General features: G+C 55.8%; 6 protein-coding genes across 6 annotated transcripts; 5 read left to right on the forward strand and 1 right to left on the reverse strand.

The window, feature by feature from the left end:
• Positions 1–898: 898 nt before the first annotated feature.
• Positions 899–3499, forward strand: EsH8_IX_000525 (3-isopropylmalate dehydratase LEU1; the record flags this gene model as incomplete). Its single annotated transcript, XM_083266861.1, has 4 exons — positions 899–998; positions 1105–1136; positions 1237–1311; positions 1376–3499. 4 exons carry the CDS (start codon positions 899–901, stop codon positions 3497–3499), a joined length of 2331 nt encoding a protein of 776 aa, XP_083130426.1.
• Positions 3500–3832: 333 nt separating this feature from the next.
• Positions 3833–4979, reverse strand: EsH8_IX_000526 (S-adenosylmethionine-dependent methyltransferase; the record flags this gene model as incomplete). Its single annotated transcript, XM_083266862.1, has 3 exons — positions 3833–4584; positions 4699–4860; positions 4922–4979. 3 exons carry the CDS (start codon positions 4977–4979, stop codon positions 3833–3835), a joined length of 972 nt encoding a protein of 323 aa, XP_083130427.1.
• A 1128-nt stretch (positions 4980–6107) lies between these two features.
• Positions 6108–8638, forward strand: EsH8_IX_000527 (P-loop containing nucleoside triphosphate hydrolase protein; the record flags this gene model as incomplete). Its single annotated transcript, XM_083266863.1, has 5 exons — positions 6108–6221; positions 6279–6422; positions 6530–6796; positions 7022–7900; positions 7955–8638. The coding sequence occupies 5 exons, from the start codon at positions 6108–6110 to the stop codon at positions 8636–8638; spliced, it is 2088 nt and encodes a 695-aa protein (XP_083130428.1).
• A 1793-nt stretch (positions 8639–10431) lies between these two features.
• EsH8_IX_000528 (histidine phosphatase family protein) lies at positions 10432–12024 on the forward strand (the record flags this gene model as incomplete). Its single annotated transcript, XM_083266864.1, has 2 exons — positions 10432–10655; positions 10719–12024. The coding sequence occupies 2 exons, from the start codon at positions 10432–10434 to the stop codon at positions 12022–12024; spliced, it is 1530 nt and encodes a 509-aa protein (XP_083130429.1).
• A 1779-nt stretch (positions 12025–13803) lies between these two features.
• On the forward strand, positions 13804–14621 carry EsH8_IX_000529 (uncharacterized protein; the record flags this gene model as incomplete). Its single annotated transcript, XM_083266865.1, has 2 exons — positions 13804–13908; positions 14004–14621. 2 exons carry the CDS (start codon positions 13804–13806, stop codon positions 14619–14621), a joined length of 723 nt encoding a protein of 240 aa, XP_083130430.1.
• A 1063-nt stretch (positions 14622–15684) lies between these two features.
• Positions 15685–16642, forward strand: EsH8_IX_000530 (inositol monophosphatase family protein; the record flags this gene model as incomplete). The annotated part of the gene is made up of 2 exons (XM_083266866.1): positions 15685–15802; positions 15870–16642. 2 exons carry the CDS (start codon positions 15685–15687, stop codon positions 16640–16642), a joined length of 891 nt encoding a protein of 296 aa, XP_083130431.1.
• Positions 16643–22911: the final 6269 nt, after the last annotated feature.

A 22911-nucleotide genomic window follows, 5' to 3' on the forward strand; every position in this document is an offset into this window, starting at 1 on the left:
TACAAGTCGGACACATCAGAATAGAAAGACTTGCTGCTTTCGGCGGCGCGGAGCCCATTCGAGCCCATATTACTCGTCAGATTGCGGGCTCGTCGAGTCTCACGTGCGGTCCGTGTAGTCAAGCAGTGGAGGCTTTTTTTCACATTTTTTATTAGTGACCCTGAAAACTCGGCAGTCTCGCACACTGCAAAGACTCATACACAGCCATGAGGGGCCCCCATGTACCCAATTTTGCCCGCCTCGTCCACTAACGTTGGGAATCGCCAAAATCATGGTAGCATTTGGAAGGTTCTGAGCGGACCCCCCGGGCCAGGGCACCTTGCGGCGGCGGGCCAATCCGCGGGCGTCATTTGCAAATCAGGGCGCTGTACCCCGCGTTCCGGCGACGGACCCGCCCCTGGCTGGAGCTGGCGCCTCCGATGATCGGAACAGATTCGTTCCTAAGCTTCACAAGCTTGAGCCAGTTTGGGGCCATTATGTTTCGTTAGGCAGGTACGTTCATCTTGCGGGCACTTTTGCTGAGCGTGCGCGGGGCGTGCGCCTCTTCCTTGCCTCTTCCGAGCTCGTATCGTCTCTGATTCAGAGTCCCAACTCTAAGAGCCCAGCTATTAAGTCACTAGAAAGACGAAAGGCCTCCTGGACCGGCAGATACATATTGAGCTGCTCCTCCCCCACCTCCTCCCACACACTCTCCGATTCAGGATTTTCTACCCTTTCTACTCTCTTCCCTTTCTCCTTTTACGCCTTCCCCACGACGCTTCACTGCCTGTCTGCTTCCTCACTCCAATCACATACACCTGTGTTTGATTTGAGAGCTTGGGAAACCATTACACCAAACCGTCCCTGATCAAGGAGACGCCGATTTGCTTTGGATTTCTTCTCCTGTTCGAGTTGCACAATGCCTGTTGCCGAAGGTACCCCGCAGACTCTCTACGACAAGGTCCTCCAGGCCCACGTCGTGGACGAGAAGCTGGACGGCACCATTCTGTTGTACATTGGTAAGTCCGCCTGCCTACAACGAGCACGGGCACGAGCACGAGCATCGATTCGCCTCCAGCGGCTTGCGCGAGGAAATTCCATTGGCTGACATTAGTTGCGTTGCAGACAGACATCTCGTGCACGAGGTCACCTCCCCTGTATGTGATGCCTCCCTATTTTTTTTTTGGTCCCCCTTCCGGCTCGGATGACGTCGGTTGATCGACCCCACCACCAAAACTCGCTAACACAGGCCTGCAGCAAGCTTTTGAGGGTCTGAAGAATGCCGGCCGTAAAGTGCGCCGACCCGACTGCACTCTCGCGACGACAGACCACGTAAGTTTCCAAGTGCATGCAAAGCCACCTTAGGCAGCGTTAGTCGCTAACCTAAGCCGGCCAGAATGTCCCCACCTCATCACGGAAAGGCATGAAGGACATCGGCTCCTTCATTGCCGAGGATGACTCCAGAGTCCAGTGCATGACCCTTGAGGAGAACGTCAAGGACTTCGGCCTCACATACTTTGGCCTCGGCGACAAGCGACAGGGTATTGTCCATGTCATCGGCCCGGAGCAGGGCTTCACCCTGCCTGGCACTACCGTCGTCTGCGGAGACAGTCACACCTCCACTCACGGCGCCTTCGGTGCCCTGGCCTTCGGTATTGGTACCAGTGAGGTCGAGCACGTCCTGGCCACTCAGTGCCTGATCACAAAGCGGAGCAAGAACATGCGGATACAGGTCGACGGAGAGCTGGCACCTGGTGTCAGCTCCAAGGACATCGTCCTGCACGCCATTGGCAAGATCGGAACTGCCGGCGGTACCGGTGCCGTTATCGAGTTCTGCGGTTCAGTCATCCGCGGCCTCAGCATGGAGGCCCGTATGTCCATCTGCAACATGTCTATCGAGGGCGGTGCGAGAGCCGGCATGGTCGCCCCTGATGAGATCACCTTCGAGTATCTCAAGAACCGCCCCCTTGCGCCCAAGTACAACTCTAGTGAGTGGCACCGTGCCATCAAGTACTGGAAGTCTCTCCAGTCCGACCCCGACGCCAAGTACGACATCGATGTCTTCATTGACGGCAAGGACATCATCCCCACCGTCACCTGGGGCACGAGTCCCGAGGATGTCATCCCCATCACCGGCACCGTCCCCGACCCCGAGACCTTCTCCACCGAGGCCAAGAAGGCTTCCGGCCGCAGAATGCTGCAGTACATGGGCCTGACCGCCGGCACCCCCATGGAGGATATCGTAGTCGACAAGGTTTTCATCGGTTCGTGCACAAACTCTCGTATCGAGGACCTGCGCGCCGCTGCCTACGTCGTCAAGGGCAAGAAGATTGCGGCAAACATCAAGCGGGCCATGGTTGTTCCCGGCTCTGGTCTCGTCAAGACCCAGGCCGAGTCTGAGGGTCTGGACAAGATTTTCGAGAGCGCTGGCTTCGAATGGCGTGAGGCTGGTTGCAGCATGTGCTTGGGAATGAACCCTGACATCCTTGCTCCCCAAGAGAGATGTGCCAGTACTAGCAACAGAAACTTCGAGGGCCGTCAGGGTGCCGGCTCCCGGACGCATCTCATGTCTCCCGTAATGGCCGCTGCCGCTGCCATTGTTGGCAAGCTGGCCGATGTAAGGAAACTGGCAGGTTACAGTGCCAACCCGCACATCAAGGCTGCCATCACTCCCACCAGTGAGCCCCACGTCGATGAGCGGGTAGAGGAGACCGACTCGGACAAGGAGGCCATCGCCGACCAGCCTGAGGACAACGAGCCCCACACCAACACCTCTGTCTCTCTCGGCAGCTCCGCTGGCCTTCCCAAGTTCACCAACCTGAAGGGTATCGCTGCCCCTCTCGAAATGTCCAACGTTGATACCGATGCCATCATCCCTAAGCAATTCCTCAAGACCATCAAGCGCACTGGTCTCGGCAAGGCTCTCTTCTACGCTCTTCGCTTCAATGAGGACGGTTCTGAGAACGCCGACTTTGTCCTGAACAAGGACCCCTACCGCAGCGCCAAGATCCTCGTTGTTACCGGCCCCAACTTCGGCTGTGGTAGCTCAAGAGAGCACGCCCCCTGGGCCCTCAACGACTTCGGCATTCGCTGCGTTATCGCGCCCTCGTATGCCGACATCTTCTTCAACAACACCTTCAAGAACGGCATGCTGCCCATCATCATCACCGACAAGGAGAAGATTGAGAAGATTGCGGCCGAGGCCCATGCCGGCAAGGAAGTCGAGATCGACCTGCCCAACCAGCTCATCAAGGACGCCGCCGGCAACACTCTCGCAGCCTTCGATGTCGAGGAGTTCCGGAAACACTGCCTCATCAACGGCCTCGATGACATTGGCCTGACAATGCAGCAGAACGACAAGATCGCCGACTACGAGCGCCGCATGTCTCAGCTGACTCCTTGGCTCGACGGAACGAACTACCTCAAGAGAGACCCCAAGACTGGCCGGCTCCTGGCCAAGGCCGTCCCCGTACCCAAGACGAACCGGGGCGAGACCAAGTCGGAGCCTCTTGAGTGGTAAGAAACAAAAACAAAAACGGATTGGCTTTTTCAAAGGAGTTTTATCATGTAACGTGTCAACGATACGATTTGGGTTTTGGCATTAAGGGGGGGCATGTTTATCTGTCCAGACATATTCTCTATGCTGGCGGCGATTCGGGAAATCAGATTCATAAAGGATTGGTTAAAGTGGCTTTCTATAACAAAAGCCGAAAAAGTTTTCAAAGTATGCTAGATGCGCAGCAAATACAGAGCTTACGCAATGACCGGGCCGTTTGCGCCATCAAACCCAACAGTCTTCGAAACCTTCCCAAGTGACTCGTGTGTATGCGATGTGAATGTGTGTTTGGATGGACTAGAACTCTACCTCGGACTCTCTCAGAATCCCAACGTGGACCACAAATCCGGATTCTATCCGCAAACCCTCCGGCAGCAGTTCATCTGGGACACGCCAGACGCGAAAGTCCCGATGAAAGGCCTTGACCCATTCCTCAAAGACGTCTGGGCTGCGTAGCTGCTGCGCCACGATGCAGACGCACGGCTCGGACCGGTCCGCGGAGTCGTCCCCAGAGTGCCCGGCGGAGTCGTGGGCCTCGGTCTCGTCTTCCTGGGTGCGGAGGCGGAGGCGGGCGAGGTCGGCGGTCGTGGAGACGAGGGGCGCGACGAGGGCCTCGTTGTAGATGCAGTCGCAGCAGACGACGGCGTCGAAGCTGCGGGCCTGGGGGGAGCCCGTCAGGTCAGGGGTGGGCGTGTCGAGTTCCCAGTCCAGGGGGCGGAACTCTATGACGCCCGACCCGACTCCCGCTCCCCCTTCTGACTTTGCGTCGTTGGCGGGTGCGGCCTTGCGCCGGCGCGACGAGGACGCCTTGGAGGAGCCGCCGGCTTTGGGGAGGGGGTTCGCCTCGAGGTTCTGGTGGACCATGCGCGAGACGTAAGGCTGGTCTGTGAGGATGTAGCGGGATATCCGCGGGGCGAGGAGGAGAGCTGTCAGGGGGGAGATGCCGCAGCCTAGTTCCAGGACCGTGGAGGAGGGGCGGAAGATGCTCGTAAAGGGGGATGTTGGGGAGGAGAGGTATGTTGCGAAGAGGGGTGTTATTTTCCAGAGGACTGTTATTTAGAGTGTGACATTGTCAGTCTTGCATCAGACGAGAATTTGAAGTAAAGCCCCTAGGATGAAAGGAGAGGATGGTTTGTTTGGATCGTTGGAGTAGAGAGACTCACCGGCCCCGGTTGTGCCGCCTGCGCGGGTTGATGAGAGGACGGTTGGGGATTGATGGATTGTAAAGTCCCGGCCCGCCAGAGTGAGTGAGAGGTCCGTGGCTTTGGGGTCGATGAAGCCTAGGTTTGAAGAGGGGATCTCGTGGGAGAAGAGGAAGAATGTTTCTACAGAGGTCCTGTGAGTTGAGCTGCTCTTGTAGTCAGGGATAAGACGGGCAGGGCAGACCTTCTTCTGGATCAAGGATTTCATCCTCAAGGGTCGAGATGAGGGCTTTTACGGCCATTGCATCCGAGGTTGTTATGAGGCGGCCTTGGGGTTGATTAAAGTATCTGTAAGTTGAGTGGAGGTTTTAGTGAGTTGTTTGGTTCATAACGGCTCACTATGAGAGTAGATGGTGGTTGTGAGAATGAGAGGTAGGTGTGAAGGTGTGAGTGGGTAAGGTGGATGCTTCTTGGGTGGGATTTGCACTAACAATTTTTCGCCATTGAAGAGAGCCAATCCGACGACACGTCGTCTTCGTACTGGAGCCCTCAACTGCTTCAACTCCTCCATCCCAAGATGAGGAGGCAAAATTTCAGTTAAAAAGTTGCCCATAATCCGACAATGAAATGATAACGGAGCTGGGAATTGCCCGAGGCATTGGCGTTGGATGAAAGAGATGGCAGCCTTTGCCTGAAGATGGAGATGGAAAAGGATATAAGCAGGAGTCTTTGTCACAAGTTTTCAATGGCTTGTACACTGCACTTGTTTTATTCTTGACTTAGAATACCTCGTAGCTAGATTTGTTCCTGCTAACTTGGTCTCCTTGGTCCTGGTTCTCGCCCGAGCTGCAAATTCGTGCCTACAGTTTCTTGCTACCTGTGTCACTCGTCTTGAAGCTGAACTCTGAATTTTTGAATCAAACATCCTTCTTTATGTTCCGGCGAGGTTGTCTTGGGTGTCAACAATAAAACACGGCCAATCGCAAAAATTTCTGAAGGCGATGCCCGTTTGCCAATGCCCTTGCCGGTCTGTGTTTGATTTTGTACCCTCTCCGTAATTTCAACAGTGCGTGATGTATCCGTAAGGCAGCTAGCCTTAGCATGGACCAGAAAGGCCTCTTTGCTCCGGGATTCGGAGACTTTGTTTGTCCCTGCAGCAAAAGTCCTTGCTGGAATTCGTTCTCCCATTCTTCGTTTGCTCATGCTTCCGGTTAGCCCCTTTCATTGGTGCCCAATAACTTACACGAATACTTGCAGAATGATCCAGATAACAGCGTCGAAAAAGTTGACAGTGTTCATAAAATACTTCCCTCCCCATCAAAACATAGAATCCCCCAAACTCCCACCTCATTCTGCCGTTGCACTTTCTTCACCTTCGTTTATCTACTCAACTACCACCGAAACCTGTTGGTCTCCCAACTTCATCTATCATGGCCCCTGTACAGTCCACTGTTGAGGCCCCTGGCTTGGGCAACCGCCATCTTCTGGACAAAATTGACAAGCTCAGGGAGCTGGGAATCTCCAAGCAGGTTCCTCTCCCCCAGGTAGGAGGTTTGAACATCCAGCAATTGTGCTTCCTGTTAACCTTGGCTCTAATTCAGCTCGTGGTCGTTGGAGACCAGTCTTCCGGCAAATCGAGTGTACTCGAAAGCCTCACGGGATACTACTTCCCGCGATCGGTGGGCCTTTGCACGCGCCATGCCACCGAGATTGTCTGCCGACGGGAGAAAGACACCAGCATCGTTGTGACGATCCATCCTTTCGATGCCACCCCTGAGAAGGAGGATGCTGCAAAGTCTTTCCGACATGTCCTTGAGGATCTGAAGGGTGAAGAGTTCGCAGAGATTCTCAGGAAGGTAAGCAGAACATGTGTTTCCGTCTTGTGTTCATCCACTTACTGTTTTTGAAGGCTTCGACAATCATGGGACTGAAGTCCATCACCGATGAATCCTCAAGCGGCGCCGCCTTCAGCCGAGACATCCTTCGTGTCGAAATATGCGGTCCTGACGAGGAACACTTGACTATCATTGATGTCCCTGGCAAGTTTGTTCATATCCTTAATCCAGATTCATCATCTAACCTCTCTATCCACCAGGCATCTTTGAAAACCCCCAAGAAGGTATGCACACGAATCCCCCCTTTCACCCAACATAATACATTTTGACCTCGACACAGGGGTTTCAACGTCTAATGATGTGGCATTGGTGAAATCCATGGTCAAAGGTTACATTAAAGATTGCAGGACCATGTAAGCCTTTGTGCCACAATGCACCTGATGGTAGAGACTGACACAGCCCACAGTATTCTTGCAGTCATCCCGTGTAACGTGGATGTTGCAACGCAGACCATCTTGACCTACGCCGCCGAGGCTGATCCTGACGGCAAGCGCACCATTGGCATTCTCACCAAGCCAGATCTGGTCAGGGAGAACGCCACCAAGGAGGCAGTCATGGACCTGGTCCGGGGTAAAAGACGGGACATTCAGCTCGGATACTATGTCGTCAAGAACCGCGGTGCTGAAGATACGTCTTCTAGCAAGGAAGATCGAGACGTGCAGGAAACTGTGTTCTTTGGAGAGGAGCCATGGGTGAAGCTTGACAGATCACGTCTGGGAATCACGGCTCTGCGTCACCGCCTGCGTACTCTCCTCATGGACCGCACCAAGAGCGAGTTTCCCAAAGTTACACGCGACATCAATGAGCGACTTGCAGAGGTCAAAGCCAGGATTGGAGCTCTGGGACAGCCTCGAAGTACGGCAGAAGAGCAGAGAGCCTACCTCGGCAACATCGTCAGCCGCTTTAATGATATCAAGAACTACGGGCTAAACGCTTACTACACCGGAGACCCTGTGTTCGAACAGTGTCCCGAACTCAAGCTTGTGACACGAGTTCGAGAGATGAACGATGCTTTCTCGGCTATGTTCTTTGAAAACGGACATACCCGCCAGTTTGAAGAGCTCAAACCCGATGCTGAAGCCGACAATTCGGAGACGACAAGCCAAGACGAGATCGGGGAATGCTCATCGAGCCAAGATGAATCCAAAGACAGCATAGTCACCCGGGACGATCTATATACCCTCCACTTTACCATCCCTTCGGATCAGTTCGACGAGCTCCACGACGTCTTGACGGAGCCTTGCCGGTGCACCCCGCCTGAATCCAACGACATCTTGAAGCACTTGGAGCACCTGCACCTCACTTCTCGTGGATATGAGATGGGTACAGTAAGTGGCTCGGGGTTTAAGTCATGTGATAATGGAAGACTGAAAAACACCTAGTTTGGCAGTCAGATGCTGCCGGCGGCTTTTAAGGAACAATCCAGGAAATGGGAACCCATTGCCTTGTCGCACGTCAGCAACGTCGTCCTCGTCGTACATCGCTTCATCTACGAAGTGGTCCAGAAAGTCTGCGTCGACCAGCAAGTGCGAGAAGCCCTTTGGCTCTCTATGTCGGAAGACCTGATCAAGCGATATGGCATTGCCATGGACCACGCCAGGTTTCTGGTCTCCGTTGAACGCGAAGGGCACGCCATCACCTATAACCCGGCATTCGACACAGCCTTCAACCGAGTCAAAGCCGAAAGATCCACAAGCAAGTACCATCCTTGCAGAATCAAGCACTCGTCAGACACCTATGTACGATGGGCCGACGTGGAACGTTCAAGCTCCCATGTGGCAGGAAACAAGGACACCTGCCATGCCATCCATGACTTGCTCAAGAGCTACTACCAAATCGCCAGTGCTAGGTTTGTGGACTTGATCTGCTTACAGGCCATTGACCATTTCCTTTTGGGCGGTGAAAATGGTCCCCTGGGAGTACTGTCCACGAATCGCATCTTTGGGATGTCAGCAGAAGAGCTCGAAATGGTCGCAGGCGAGGATTCTGTCAGCAAGAGCACCCGCGAGATGCTGATGAATGACGTTAAGATCCTCGAGGAGGGCAAGAAGATTCTGCGAACTTGAGTGAAATGGGAGGATTCCTGCATCGTAGTCAAAGGTGAATGCTACGTCGCTGTTGTTTCTGGGCGTTGGGCCCTGTTGTGGTTTAACTGCCATGGGGCACGGTTGGCTGGGGAAGAGGCAAGTTGAAACGGGGCCTAGCTCAACCGCAGCACAGAGCCATATGGTCTCCTGGCTTGGCATCACCATGCTTCGGGAACTTTTGATACAACTTGCTGTCGGCGCATGGGCACAGGCAGCCACGGGGTTCGTTTGCCATGAAGGGGGTTGGCTAGATCGAAGAGCCGGTGCGCCAAAACACTGTGTAGCAGTTTCCTCCATGTCATGCTGGTGCGTGGTCATCATGCGAGATGAAAGGTAGTTAATTTTGCTGTGGTCTTTTGAGTTGATAGGGCTCCGGGGTGGTGAAAGTCCGTTGACAGCACAGCCCGAATTGACGCCGGCGTTGGTTGGTGCATTGGGGAGAGTCGAGCGCATTGCCTCGCTGTGCGGGGCATATCTGTAAGGCGACCCATCCGTACGTTGGAGGAGAAACACATAAAAAGGAATATAGACCAGTCACGCCGGAAACACCAGATGATGGGGAAGTTGAGATGACTGAAGCTGGCCCATTGCTACTCGTCGAGGTGTTTGGGCTATAGGTATGGCGCCGATGAATTCTTTGCGTTTTCGTTTGATCATGGGGAGTAACGCAGAAGAGGGATGGCGGGCTGTTCCGTGTGTGGGTGTAGAATACATGGGACCATTCATGGGATCGTTCCATCTTCGACCAATCTGGTGTAGGAAACAGATCTATCCTGTCCACGCTCCCAGGTTTGTAGTGATCGTTAAATCTAGTTGCATTTGCGACAAATGTAGAGCTACATAAACATCGTGTAAAAAGGTTGGATAGGGAAGCTACAAGTAATCGACACTGGAATGGAAAGGCTGATAAACAAACGCACAAGGGCCGGCCAGCAGGGAGTAAGGGGTCCCAGGTGAGAACGCGGAAGGTGATTCGGTTCCTCCCGGCTTGCGTTCGGGCTTTGTTCGACCCTCGGTGTCACATTGCGACAGTCGCTGGAGTTTATTCGTCAAGGTCAAGAAGCTCCGAGGCTATTGGCCAAGGTTGCGATCCCGAGTCACAACAAACCAAGCTGAATTGTTGAATCATCCAGGTAGGTGGTGCTCGGCGTGGCTCCTCATCTTAGGAGTCGGAGGGCAGATCCGCTGTGCGGTATTTTGGGGGTGGGACTGCAGGGGCGGCGGAGGCAGATCAGAAAGCTTGTTCCAATTCCAGCGGCGCATCGACCCACGTGACTACCCCAAAGACATGCCGTGCCTGTCCACGTTTGGGGCTAATGTCCGCCCGACGTGCCGCGCCCGAGGGGCCGAGAGTGGCCCTGATCGGGCACGTTGAACACGTTCCCTCTCCGCTAAGAAACAGAGAGTCGACACCAGAGCCTATACTACACACAACAAACAACTCCGACCACCGACCGAATTGAACGGTCTGAAAGCCCAGGGGTTCTCCCGGACCATTGCCCCTGAAAAGAAGCGCACTCGTTTCCGAATTTGCTGCATCGCCGGACTTACTCAGTCACACGAGACGAGTCCATCTTCAATCCGTCCACCTCTCGCATATACCTCACATCGACATACATCCCACATCCCACATCCCATACAGACCAGGGCCCCGGATAGGGGAACAAGGATGCTGCAGCGGGCAGACCCTTTGTCGTACGCAAGCTCACTGACCCGGGGAACCACTTGGCGACCTTAAATCCCATTTTTCCTCCGTCCGTTTAGCTGCAACCATGGTTCGTGCCTCCGACGTCGCTACGTCGGCCTACAGGTCAGTAAGGGGCCTCTTAGTCGGCAAGGCATATAAATACAATGCTATCCCGGAAGACGAGGGAGAGAGAGACGAGCTGGATGAGCACCGTGAGAGTTACTCGCCGGACCTGAAACGTCGACTTCTCGCACTCACAATCACCACCATGACCATCGCCGTTATACTCTCGCTGGCCCTGAGCTTCAGGTAAATTTTGCCCCCTCTGAACGTTTCGCGAATAGCAGATCATGAATCTCACAAATCAAACAGTCTTGTAAGCGGCCAGGCACCCCGCAATGGGCTCGAGACCATCTCGCAATTCTGGGGCCAATATTCTCCCTTCTTCTCGGTGCCGTCTGACATCAACGCCGCCACGCCCCCGGGCTGCGAGGTCACCTTCGCACAGGTCCTGTCACGGCACGGTGCTCGGGACCCCACCGCCGGCAAGACGGCGACCTACAAGGCGCTCGTCGACCGCATCCACGCCAGCGTGCCCACTTACGGCAGGGGATTCGAGTTCATCAAGACCTACGAGTACACCCTCGGCGCCGACGAGCTGACATCCTTCGGCCAGAGGGAGCTTGTCGACTCCGGAGAAGCATTCTACAAGCGGTACCAGGCGCTCGCTGCCAACAACGACCCGTTCATCAGATCCTCGGGTCAGAACCGAGTGGTCGAGTCGGGCTTGAACTGGACGCAGGGCTTTTTCGGCTCCAAAATCGCCGACGGCCACACCGGGCCCGATGGCGGCATCGCGGGGGGGATCATCATCATCCCCGAGCAGCAGGGCATCAACAACACGCTGGACCACAGCCTGTGCACAGCCTTCGAGGAGGGCATCTTCTCCAAAGTAGGCGACGAGGCCCAGGTAGCTTGGCGCGAGACCTTCACGGCACCGATCAGGGCCCGTCTCAACGAGAACCTGCCTGGTGCGAATCTCAGCGCCGACGACACGGTCAGCTTTATGCAGCTCTGCCCCTTCAACACGGTGGTCAACGGCACGCAGTCTCGGTTCTGCGACCTCTTCACGATGGAGGAGTGGAAGGACCTCGAGTACCACGAGACGCTGGGCAAGTACTACGGCTACAACGCGGGCAACCCGCTCGGGCCGACGCAGGGCGTTGGCTTCACCAACGAGCTCCTTGCGCGGCTCACCCAAAGCCCGGTCGTGGACCGCACGTCAACCAACGCCACGCTGGATGCCGACCCCACGACGTTCCCGCTCGACAGGAAGCTCTATGCCGACTTCAGCCACGACAATGACATGATGGGCATCTACGGCGCGCTGGGCCTGTACAACGAGACGCAGCCGCTGTCCAAGACGAACCGGACGTCGGTCGGCGACGCGAAGGGGTTCACGGCCAGCTGGACAGTGCCGTTTGCCGCGCGCATGTACGTGGAAAAAATGAAGTGCGGCGGATCGGACGAGGAGATGGTCCGGATTCTCGTCAACGACCGGGTGGTTCCGCTGGTCGGGTGCGGCGCGGATGACTTTGGGCGGTGCAAGCTCGGCGCATTCGTGGACAGCATGGGATTCGCGAGGAGCGGAGGGAGCTGGGACCAGTGTTTCGTGTGATACCCATAATCATCAGGCTTGCTTTTTTAGATTTAGATTTAATCAGTTGACGACTAGATGGATAGTAATAATCTTCCCAATAGAGTTTGAGAGGACATGACTTGTACCTGGTGCAGCAGGGAGGTGCAAACTCAACGTGCCGAGTGTCAGTGCCAGTGCCAGTGTCAATGTCCGTGCCGATGGCGTGTGTCTGGTCGGGGGCTCCCCAAAGTTTCAGCAGTTGACAAGGGGCAGTGTAAGGGTCCGGCCGTGAAGACAGTAGCGGCGGCGGGGCGTTGTGGGCACGTATTTTCTCGCGCGTTGTACGGATAATTGATAGCTAACCAAGCTGAAGGCAGAGCTCGAAGCCCCGGCACGAAGGCCTGCAATCGCATCTAACAAGCTTCCAATGCCATTTCAAGCGGATACCACGGCATCCAAGCCGCAAACTCCATCCCCTTCTCAGCGCCAGTGTCGTGACGGTGGCTTATGTAAGGGCCGGCGGGATATATCCGGTAGGTAGTCCTCGACCTGCAAGCAAGGGGTCCCGCTATGAACAGGAATAGGTAGCGCAAAGTACACGCCAAGTTGAACGCGCAGATGGAGCAGGGGTTGCAAGCTGGTTTCGTTTCCCGCTTCCTCCAAACAACTTGAATGCCGCCTCCGAAGGGGGGAAAAAGCACGGGAGCTCTCCCTAAGAGCACCGACGCACGTCATTGGGGGCCGTTGGCGCTCCCGGTTGTAATGCGCACCTCCTGCGTTCGGCCACCCAGGTCCGGTTTCCCGAGAGGTGAGTGCTGGTGATATTTTGCGGAACAGTCATCATTCTCAACTCAGCCCCGATTTGTCTTCTGCCGTCCCTGCCATCTGTTGCAACCTTCTGCTGGAGGAATGTGCACCACCTTAGCGCCAGCCCGCGCGCAGTCATTCTTCACGGAAACTCTGCCAGATAGGACGGACATGATTGGGCGCCAACAGCGCTCATTGCGGAGGCGGCAAAGGCGACGAATCCCCCAGGCCTTGGGCAACCCACTAAAAAAGCAACAAGCTGCCGGCCAAGCTGTCGGGATTACAAACAGCGAGGTGGAGGAAGAGACCTGGAGGCCCCTCAGCGAGCAACCGAGCATTGGGGGACCAGAGCAACGCTGCCGGAGCCCGCGGAGCTAAAGAAACGGGGTCGCTGGAATTGGCAGTTGGGGCACACTCTGGGCTGCTCGCCATTTGCGCATCATCCACTGAGGTGCAGCCGCATCGATCCTCTCTGCTTGCTTTGCACCGTTCACTCTTCCTCCTTCTCTCTGCCTTGCCTTAACCGTACACACCTTGCATTAACTCGTCCAAGGAAAGGCAGGCAACAGCTGAAGCTTGGTTTGCTGACCTAGCCTTGCGCACCGCACCGCACCGCACCGCACCGCACCGCAACACTTCAAACTAGGTTTCGGCCGGTCTTTTTCCCAATCCACCTCAGCCGGCCAAGCTTACTTCTCTCCGCCTCTCTCACTCTCACACACCACACAGCTCCCCGTCAGCAGCCTTCCCATACAGGCTGGTATCCGTGTCCGTGTCTGTGTTGCCCGCACATGCCCACTACAGCCACAAAGCGGCTCCGGCGACAACTGACAGCACCGACGACACAAACCACTACCTACCACTGCCACACTCCATCACTTTCATGAGCCGGACCTCCATTATCCGCCGCACACCTTCAACCACCACCACCGCTGCCGCCGAATCCACGTAGCGCCGAGCAGTTTTCCTCCCCAAGACGACGGACTATCTCGTCGCAATTGAATCGCAGCCATGGTGTCAACCGCTGGAGGCATCGTCATCGCCATCCTGGTCATTGTCGTCGTAGGCGCCGTCGGCTGGGTCGTCTTCACCCAACTGCGCGCCCGGAGATTAGGCGTACGTTCAACCCTCTTGGCTCGCCGCTGGCCAGCCCGTCCATGCGGGAGATGCCCGCAATCGCGAGGCGTCCTTTTACTAACATATTGCTTTAGATCCCACCCCCATCGCTGTCCTCCTACATACCCTTCCGAAAGTCTGACCCTCCGCCGTCCTACGGACCCCCGCGCCCAGCCCCGAGCGGCATCGTCGGTTGGTTCAATGACAAAGTCACCTCATTCAAGAACCGCAACAACCGCTCCGCCGCCGGCGCATACGAGCAGCCCTCTGGCGGCGGCGCTCCCCGCCGTGGCTTCGGGCCACTCGACCCGGACGAAGCTTGGGACGCGCGCGTCGGCCACGAGGCCGAGACTTACGGCCCTTACGGAAACTACGAGGAGCAGGAGCTGGGCTACAGGGGCGGCGGCGGCGCTGCGGCCGGCGGAGGTGGGAGCAGCTACAACATGAACCTTGCCGCGACGCCGGGCGTGCACGACGAGCCGCGGGGCCGCAGCCTCAGCCGGGCTGGCGACGATGACCTTGGCCTGAATGTGCCCAAGGCGGGAAGCAGGAATCCGTTCGAGGACGACGCGGAACCGAGCAACATTAGCATGCGCGGTGTAAGCCCGCGGCCGATTATCGAAACGGGGTCGCAGCAGCAACAGCAACAGCAGCACAAGGATTCCGGGGAGAGCCCGACGGAGCGGAGGTCCATCTTCCGGGAGAATGTATAGGATGCCAGCGGAAGCTTGAAGATTGCGCTACGACCGTCGGAAACAAGACGGGGCTAGAAAAGAGCTTGGTTCGTCCTGGCCTCAGGATTTCATACCCGGGGATGTTTGTTAATTCCCTGGCGGAAGACAAGGGCAGTACAGTTTGTCTTTGGGCAATAAGATGAAGCTACGAGTAAGGAAGGCGGGCCGGGAGGGTTGCGGGATGTGTCATGATCGGGATGTGCAAGATATTGGTTTCTTATGCGAATCCCAAGGCGTTGGGTTTTCCTCATTGCTTTTATGTCATTTTTGCGGGAGCAAATACAACCACATTGAACCGCGATCGACGAGGCCTTTGCAGCCGTGTGCTCCTCGGTGTTTCTTGATGTTTTCCTCTGGCCAGAGCGAGGGTTGTGGAACCAAGACAGGCCGTTTCCGGCATCCCGCCGGGCAACCCGGCGAGAAACTTGGACAGCGCTCCGGATATAGTGACGGTCAAATTTCAATTTGAGTCGGCCGGTCCCCCGCCAGTTGATTGGGCAACGACGTTGCGAACCTCGTCTCGACGTCGCCTGATTCGAGCTTTCCCATCGTCGCATGCCCCATTCGCAACGTGCCATTGGCCCACCACCCTCCGGGTCCCTGTCCGCCCGCCTGATCCGAGCCCGCCAAGCACCACTCCCCGGCCTGTCGCAACGACGACAAGCCCCCCGGGGTCGGGGAAGTGGTGGGCGGGGGGACGACGACTCACATTCCAACTGCACTGGGAGTGGGAGTGGGAAGGGTGAGAACCGCCCGCTTTCCCCACAGTGCCCGCCAGCTGTGACCTCATCCCCCCAAAACCCCGCCATCATTTCGTTGCTCCCCTCCCGCTCTGCCCCTCCAAAGGGTTGGAACTTGAACTCCAAAAAACAGAAGAGGGAAAAAAAAGGGATCGGCTGATCGACATAACCACGACAATTACGAACCCCCTTTTATCGTTTACGACTTCGATACGGCCCAATTCGTCCTTTTCCTGCTCAATTGAGTTCCTCTTGTGCCTGCCGAAACCACCACCCCGCCAACACCATCAGCAACAGCAAAGATGGCGGACCTCAACCTCCAAGAGATCCACGATACCCTCCTCGACATCGCCAGCGAGGCGGGCAAGATGATCCTCGCCGCGAACCCGTCGTCAATTGACCAGGGAACCAAGCTCAACTGTGCGTATTCTGTCCCCCCTCCCCCCCGGTTTGAGCTCCAGCTGACATTGTACCCCCCGCCTCCCAGCCGTCGACATCGTCACCGAAACAGACCAGGCCGTCGAGAAGATGGTTTCGACCCGTCTCTCCTCCGCCTACCCCTCGGTCTCCTTCATGGGCGAGGAGACATACACAAAGGGCACCCGCCTCGGCCCGGAGCCGACCTTCGTCGTCGACCCCATCGACGGCACCACGAACTTCGTCCACTCCTTCCCCGACGCCTGCATCTCCCTGGGCCTGGCCGTCGACCGCGTCCCCGTCGTCGGCGTCATCTACAACCCCTTCCAGGACCTCCTATTCACGGCAATCAAGGGCAAGGGAAGCTACATGCGCCGCGCGGGCGGCGCCCCGCAGCGCCTGCCCCTGGCCCGGAGCCCCGTGCCGCTCAAGGGGCTCGACAGCGCGCTGCTGGCGTGCGAGTGGGGGTCGACGCGCGACGGCCCCAATTTCGACCTCAAGGCGGAGACGTTCAAGAAGCTCGCGGCGACCAAGGAAAGCGGCGGCGCCATGGTGCACTCGATGCGCGCCCTGGGCTCCGCGGCGCTGAACATCGCCGCCGTGGCGGCCGGCCAGCTGGACATGTACTGGGAGGGCGGGTGCTGGGCGTGGGACGTCTGCGCCGGGTGGTGCATCCTCACCGAGGCCGGCGGCATCATGGCCGGTGGCAACCCGGGGGTCTGGGACCCCGCCGTCGACGAGCGGGTCTACCTCGCCGTCCGGGGCGCGCCGAGCGGGCAGAAGGAGATTGTGGAGGAGTTTTGGGGCGTGCTCGGGGACGGCAAGCTGGATTACTCCGTCTAGAGGGAGGGCGCCCCTTCGTACTCGCCAAGGCTAACTGAAAAGAGTTGGGGAGAGAGTGTTGCCGGGATATGACTGCGATGATGAATGAAAATGAAATTCGAATAGACAATGAGGATTCTCGCGGCCGTGTGTACCTCTGGCCAGGCAAAATGTTCTTGTCGATATTTATAGATTCTGTTCTTGAATATAGCCAACCGATTTTAGAGGTCGCTGGAGCTTACATGTAAACTCCGCGGCTGCATAACAAAACAAGAAAATGATGAGATGGCGGAGTGAGCTTCCAATTTGACGTGTTTCGTCTTTCTATACGGCAAGGTACTTTGGAAGATGACCATCCCATCCTGGAAGGAGGTGTGATGATGAATTGGGACGAAACCAACTCTGCGAACAATGCAAGGCCGTCCAAAAACCTCATAAGACGCGGATCGGATGATGGCTGGTCGGGCCTCGACCGGCAACCCCTTTTCTTCGGGATTAAACAGGTGGTTCATGCGCGCGTCTGAGCTGGTTTTTGAAGTGCAAGAGGAGAACAAGGGCGCTTGTTTTCTGCATCATCGTGCGTTCCCAAACCCCGTTTCTTGAGCAGGTATGTATATATCTGATGATGTTGGAAAGGCAGCCATGACGTCTTTTGTTTAGTCCCTTAGATGGCTCGGAGGGGGGTTGTGATCTTGTTTGTGACGGAAAAGCAGAAGCGTGCTTGCAAGGCCGAGGCTGAGATGCGTGTTAAGTCCAAACACGAGGCTTGGAGGAACCGTCTGTACAAAGTTGGCAATTCAAGGAGAGGAGACAGGAGAGGCGCAGGGAGCGTACACGGCGGCCACTGTAGTTCTCACGAAAGTCGCCGGCTGAGCACGGGTGTCGCGGAGGACAAGCAGGCTACTCGTCGAGGGGCTTCAGGAACTCGAATCATCGTCTTCCGTTGTCGAGCAGCAGCTGCTTCTCCAAGTCAAATGAATTTGATGCCAACCCCGGCGTCCATCTGAACACTTGGCAATCAGCATAAACACCTGGAAACACCCATAGAAGTAAAGGTAACGGAACACCGGCCAGAATTGACCCAGGTGGTGCCCAGTCAACGTCGACCGCCGGAATATTTGCGCCGCTGCGATGGTTGTCTCGTCCCCATTTCAGTGCGGAAAGGAAAGGCAACTTTCGGACCGCCGTAAAGGTCATCGTCACTATCTTGATCGCGGTCATCCTGTGGGTATCGGGATGGTGTAAGCATCGTCGCACTTGGACGACTTTGCACGAGGTTATCGGGAAAAGCTTGTCGGTATCTGGAAGAGAAAAGATCCTACCAACGAGGAATTCCACGCTCATTTTGTGCTAGCCACTGGACCAAAGATCTCGTGTGCCATCTTGTTGATCCGTGCCAGGCATACCGGCGGGGGTTTGACAAGGCGGGACTGCCAGCTTTTCCCCCTACTGAGGGTAGACTTTTCTTCGACCCCTTTGTAGACGCGAGGCCAACCGTACGAAAGAGGCGCGACCATGACCCTAACTTTGTGCCTTTGGGACCAACCTCCCTTGAACGGTCCGTTCACCCTGAGGTAGACCGAATGACTCCGGTCCGCTACGTAGTCGGGGAGAGGAAGCATTTCTTGCCTCCTCCGTACGTTTTGCTAGGTAATAGAGATTCTGCACCCAGGACGTGGCCCAGCCATGTCAGCAGGACCGCTGCCTCCTAATCAACGGCGAACCGTGTAACAGAGGAAATCCTTGGTACTCGTCAGGTGGGTGCTGAAGCCGGGCGGTAGACTTGTTCAATTACATGACGAGAGCTCCATTACCAACAAGAGGGAGAGGTGAGGGGATGGACGGCAACCGGGTATCATCTATCGGAGTATCCCACATGCCATCCCCACGAGCAAGATCGTGTTCCTCGCCTTTGATTTGCGGCATGGCTTTACCTGCAGTTCGCTGTCCCAGTTCCATGGTTGCCACCCGTGTCTTGTACATGTTTCGTTTACCGATTCCTTTCTTTTGCTTTTGCTCTTATGTTTCGGCCCAATCATGCCAAGGAGGACGGGGCGGCTCTTCGGGGCGTTACGTTTGGCGATAATGCCACTTTCCACGCGCCCCAAAGGCCACGAGTAACAGCACAGAGAAGCAGTACCCCAAGGCCACCGGGTTGAGGCGGGCGGCCCGAGGACGTACAGCGCATGCATACGAGCCCAGATTTCAAATACACTATACGATTTTGACTCGCCCGGCCCTTCCACCTCTGTCGTCATTGGATACGTGATACCCGGCGGGAAACCGGAGACCCCTCATGCAAGAGATTGCGTGACTGTACGAGATAGCCCAACTACCCTGTTGATAGGCTTCGGAGGGCGGATGAGCGAGGCGTGACGGTCATTTCTTCGAGAGCCATCGCGGCAACGAACACATGCCATCTTGAAAACTGTTAGTGCTCGGGGATCACAACTGCTGGGGCTGGGGCTTCCGAGAATCGACGCGGCGGGGGTACTGATCGACAATATTACGCAATAATGCCCTGTCGTTATCATGTACCATATTTCGGGGAGCCATGGCGACGCTGCTTGCTTCCGTTTGCTGCAACACATGTTAAGCGCAAAGTTTCTATTTATCGATTCTTTATTCACATGAAAAATAATACACATATATACCTTTCCACTCACAAAAGCATCTGACGAATTATAAGTGAAGAGACTTTGGTTTCCTTCAAACTAGATGTATAGCAACTGTCCGGTGTCTTCGGACAGAGAAATGGATTAAATTCCGTTGTCCGCTTATGTCCAAGTTTTGGTGTCCCCCTCATTTCTTGTCATCGGTAAACAAACACCCGGCCTTTCCGGTGCCTCGATATAGACTTATCCATTGGGCAACAAGTACAGGCCGCGGAAGCACCCACCATCACCGGGTAACTATTTGTCCATGTTGCAGCTAACAAATTTATATATCTGGGACTTGAGCTCCGCTGTAGTGCCACCAGTCAATGTCCGTATCATCGTCTCATTTATGTCTCTCATGCATTCGTTTTGGATTTGCCCCCTGATTGCCTAGCTAGAAAGTATGTTCATTGGGATCGGCCATTGCTTCGTAGCTCATGGGAGGCCTGCAAGCTCGTTCAAGATGCAGATGGCACCAACAGCAAGACGAAATTAAGACCGCGGCATCATCCTATTCCTTCTCACTGTAAACCCGACCAGAAACGAGAGCACCTTCTTTTGCTAGTCTCTTTAATTATCGCGAAGAAAAAGAAAAACCCGCGGTCACGTGCTAAAACAAGCTCTGCAACTGTGATGCGCTTTCCTGCATTTCATGGTACCTGGAGGCGTTTTGTTGTTGAATCAATGTCTTGGTTACACTCACCTCCACCTGAGCACGCTCCAGAGAGGCTCGAAAACACGTAGATCCCAGCTTGGCGTTGAAATGTTACACCAGAGTGGACCGCCCGATTCGGCGTGACAGTGAGACAGTGGGTGAGACACAACCGGCCAGCAGCATCGTGTGTTACCAGTCTTGTAAGCCGTATAGAATTTGGCAATTCAGGGGTAAGGCGTAGATGTGCTGTATCGATTCAATGTGCTCCACCCGAAATTGACGAGTAAGTCGCCCAATGCCAAGCAGCAAGGCTGCGGCGTCATCACGTATGAAGAAGGCTGTTTTTTTTTTATAATGCAGAACACATGGAGCAATCCAGACTCTACCCTGCCTTGTATACACAAACCAGAGACGACGTTGAAGGCGGCTCCTTTGACGACGTCAACAGCGTGGGGGTTGGCGAGGTCGTCAGAGCCTTATAGGATGGCGTGCGCGGGGTGGGTGGGGCCCGACATCAGGGACCATGGCACACCCTTGTGTTGGTCTTTAAGACGTCCAATTTGGGATTTAAGCATCGATATCGAAGATGCCAATGTGAGCGGCGCTAAATTGCATTTCTATTCACGATGGAATGGATGGTGTCGTGGTGGCAACCTTGCTGGTTTTTGTAGCACACTTCTGGTGGGCCATGCAGCCATGCAGCCGTGCTGGCAGCGAGGTGCGGCACATGTCCATGATTGGCCAGGATCGGCGGACGTTGAGCCCCAAGTTTCTCGAACGGTATACTCCTTGGAGGACAGAGAAACAAAAACAATGTGGTGGCTGGCTTTGCTAGCCATCGCCACAAGCTTTCAAAACTAGGCAGTAGGCTTGTGGTCTAAAACTGTTGACCTCTACACGTGTGAATGGGACGAAGTCAAAGAGCGTCGTTAGTGACCGAGTGCCACGCACCCCACTCGTCACGGGCTTCACACCCCCCCAAGGATTCCCAACGGGAACTAGCGCAAGTTCCCATGAAGAACCCTGTCATGGGGCCGACCGGAAGTGATGCCTGCAGATGGGGATGCGGGGCGGCGAGGAACAGATTCGACATTGAGGAACGGGGGTGTGCTTTGACGACAGATTTGAACGATGAAGAGCCTGAAAAGAGGGAGGAAAGGCGAATAACTGCAGTAAACCCGCCATTGGGGTGTGAGGGCGTTGTTAGGTGGGAGGACTGTTTGGTCGAAAAAGTCGGTGGAGTTGGATGGTCGGCCCAGCAGTCGTGTTGGGAAGAGGATGGAGGTTCGGGGAGCATGCTACCGAGGAGGGAAAAGGGGATAAGCGGTAAATGCAAGTAGGCGGTATTCCGGGATGGTCTAGCGGCGTTGCATGTGGGCGGTGGAGGTGACTAGAACACGGAGTGTAGTAGCGGTGGGGACGGGCTGCGGGCGGCGCTAGCGAGCATGGTGGTGCGTGTCATTCGAGGTGAGCTGCAAAAAGCATAATTTCATGCCAGCCCAAGATAAGAACCCCAGGCATTGCAGCATGGCGTGAATTTCATCATCGTTATCTCGCAGGCAGATATAACGACAATCATCTCCTACTGGGCCGCCAACATACCGGCCACCTCGAACTGGACATGATGCGACGAGCACAGGTTTCACTGCAGGGAAGGATGGACGCAGCGTGCCCTTCGCGGCCATTGTGGCTCGTCGATGAATAGGCAAAGTGCAGTCCGGGACATTTGATGAGCGGTGCGGAGCGTCGCATCGACCTCGAAACCGTATGTGGCGACCAGCGTGAACGAGTGTTGCGGAGGTGAGGGCAGGGCAGGGCAGGACATGCGTGGTGCCTGTCAACAAATGCAACGACCAGGACTGGGGACGACCGACGTCGGCGCTGGGATCGGTGACGCTAGAGGGGTTGCAAAGTGGATGGATGGATGGATGGATGTATGGGCTTGTTTTTGTCCCGGCCCTGGTTCGAATGCCGCTCGCCCAGCCTGTCCTCGCTGCGCGGCGTCAAGCCAGGTCCGGGCTTAGCAAGGAATAGATTCAAGATATCGTTGCAGTCTGAATCGATCGCTTCACATGCTACTCATCCGTTTCGTGTGTGACGTGAGCCTCTTGAGAGGTTCCACGGCGTCATCACGCCTTTGAATCCCTGCACACGGCATCGTTCGTTGTTGAAGATGATGGACTTTGGAAGGCGGCTCGAGATTGTCTGCCGCAGATACGGAAAATTTGAAGGTCTGCGGCACATGTGGATTGCTCGTTCCCCGCCGCAACCTCAAAGGGCTTGGAAAAAGTGACAGGGAACATTGAATTCGTAAAATATTGACGAAAACGGAAATAACCCAAGTCAGGCGATGTGTTCTCCTTCCACCCTCCAAGTGGACTCGCGACAGTCATCTGGTGTCGTCTGAAGTGTGCACATGCTGGGTCGCAGTAGCGCATACCGTACACAGCAGGAGGATGAGTGTCGAGGTTGCTGGGAAATTTGGAGGCTTGTGTGGTGGCGGAGGGGATTGACTGACAAAGTCGAGTCGGGAGGGTCGAGAGCGCCGTCCAATCAGGAGCGCCAATGACTAACGAGCTCGGATACAAGGATGCGGCGTACACTACCACTAGCTGGCGAGAAACTGGAGCCGTAGCACAGTGCTGAGCGATGCGGCCCAATCGGTCCCGGTCGTCCCAAGGTGAAGTGCAGTGCACCGGAGGCGCCAGCCAATAGCACACGCAGCCGTGACAGAATTGGGCCATGAGTTGGAGAAAGCGCAGGGAAGCCGTGGGAAAGTGGGCAACAGCAGCAGGGCAGGCAATTTCGCTGCCAGACGAGCCGGGGCACAGCGGGCACTCTGGACCGGGCCAAAACTGATGATCCGTGGAGCTTTCAAGAATCTTCTCAGTCGATGTTGGCCGTGCTATGCATCATCTTGGATTCCAACTCGTAACCCATGCGGTGAGATTGTGGCCCCCCGGCCCGGGAAAGACGAC

Source organism: Colletotrichum jinshuiense, chromosome 9 (genome assembly GCF_051148585.1).
Source record: "Colletotrichum jinshuiense chromosome 9, complete sequence".
In the NCBI taxonomy this organism is placed as follows: Eukaryota; Fungi; Ascomycota; class Sordariomycetes; order Glomerellales; family Glomerellaceae; genus Colletotrichum; species Colletotrichum jinshuiense.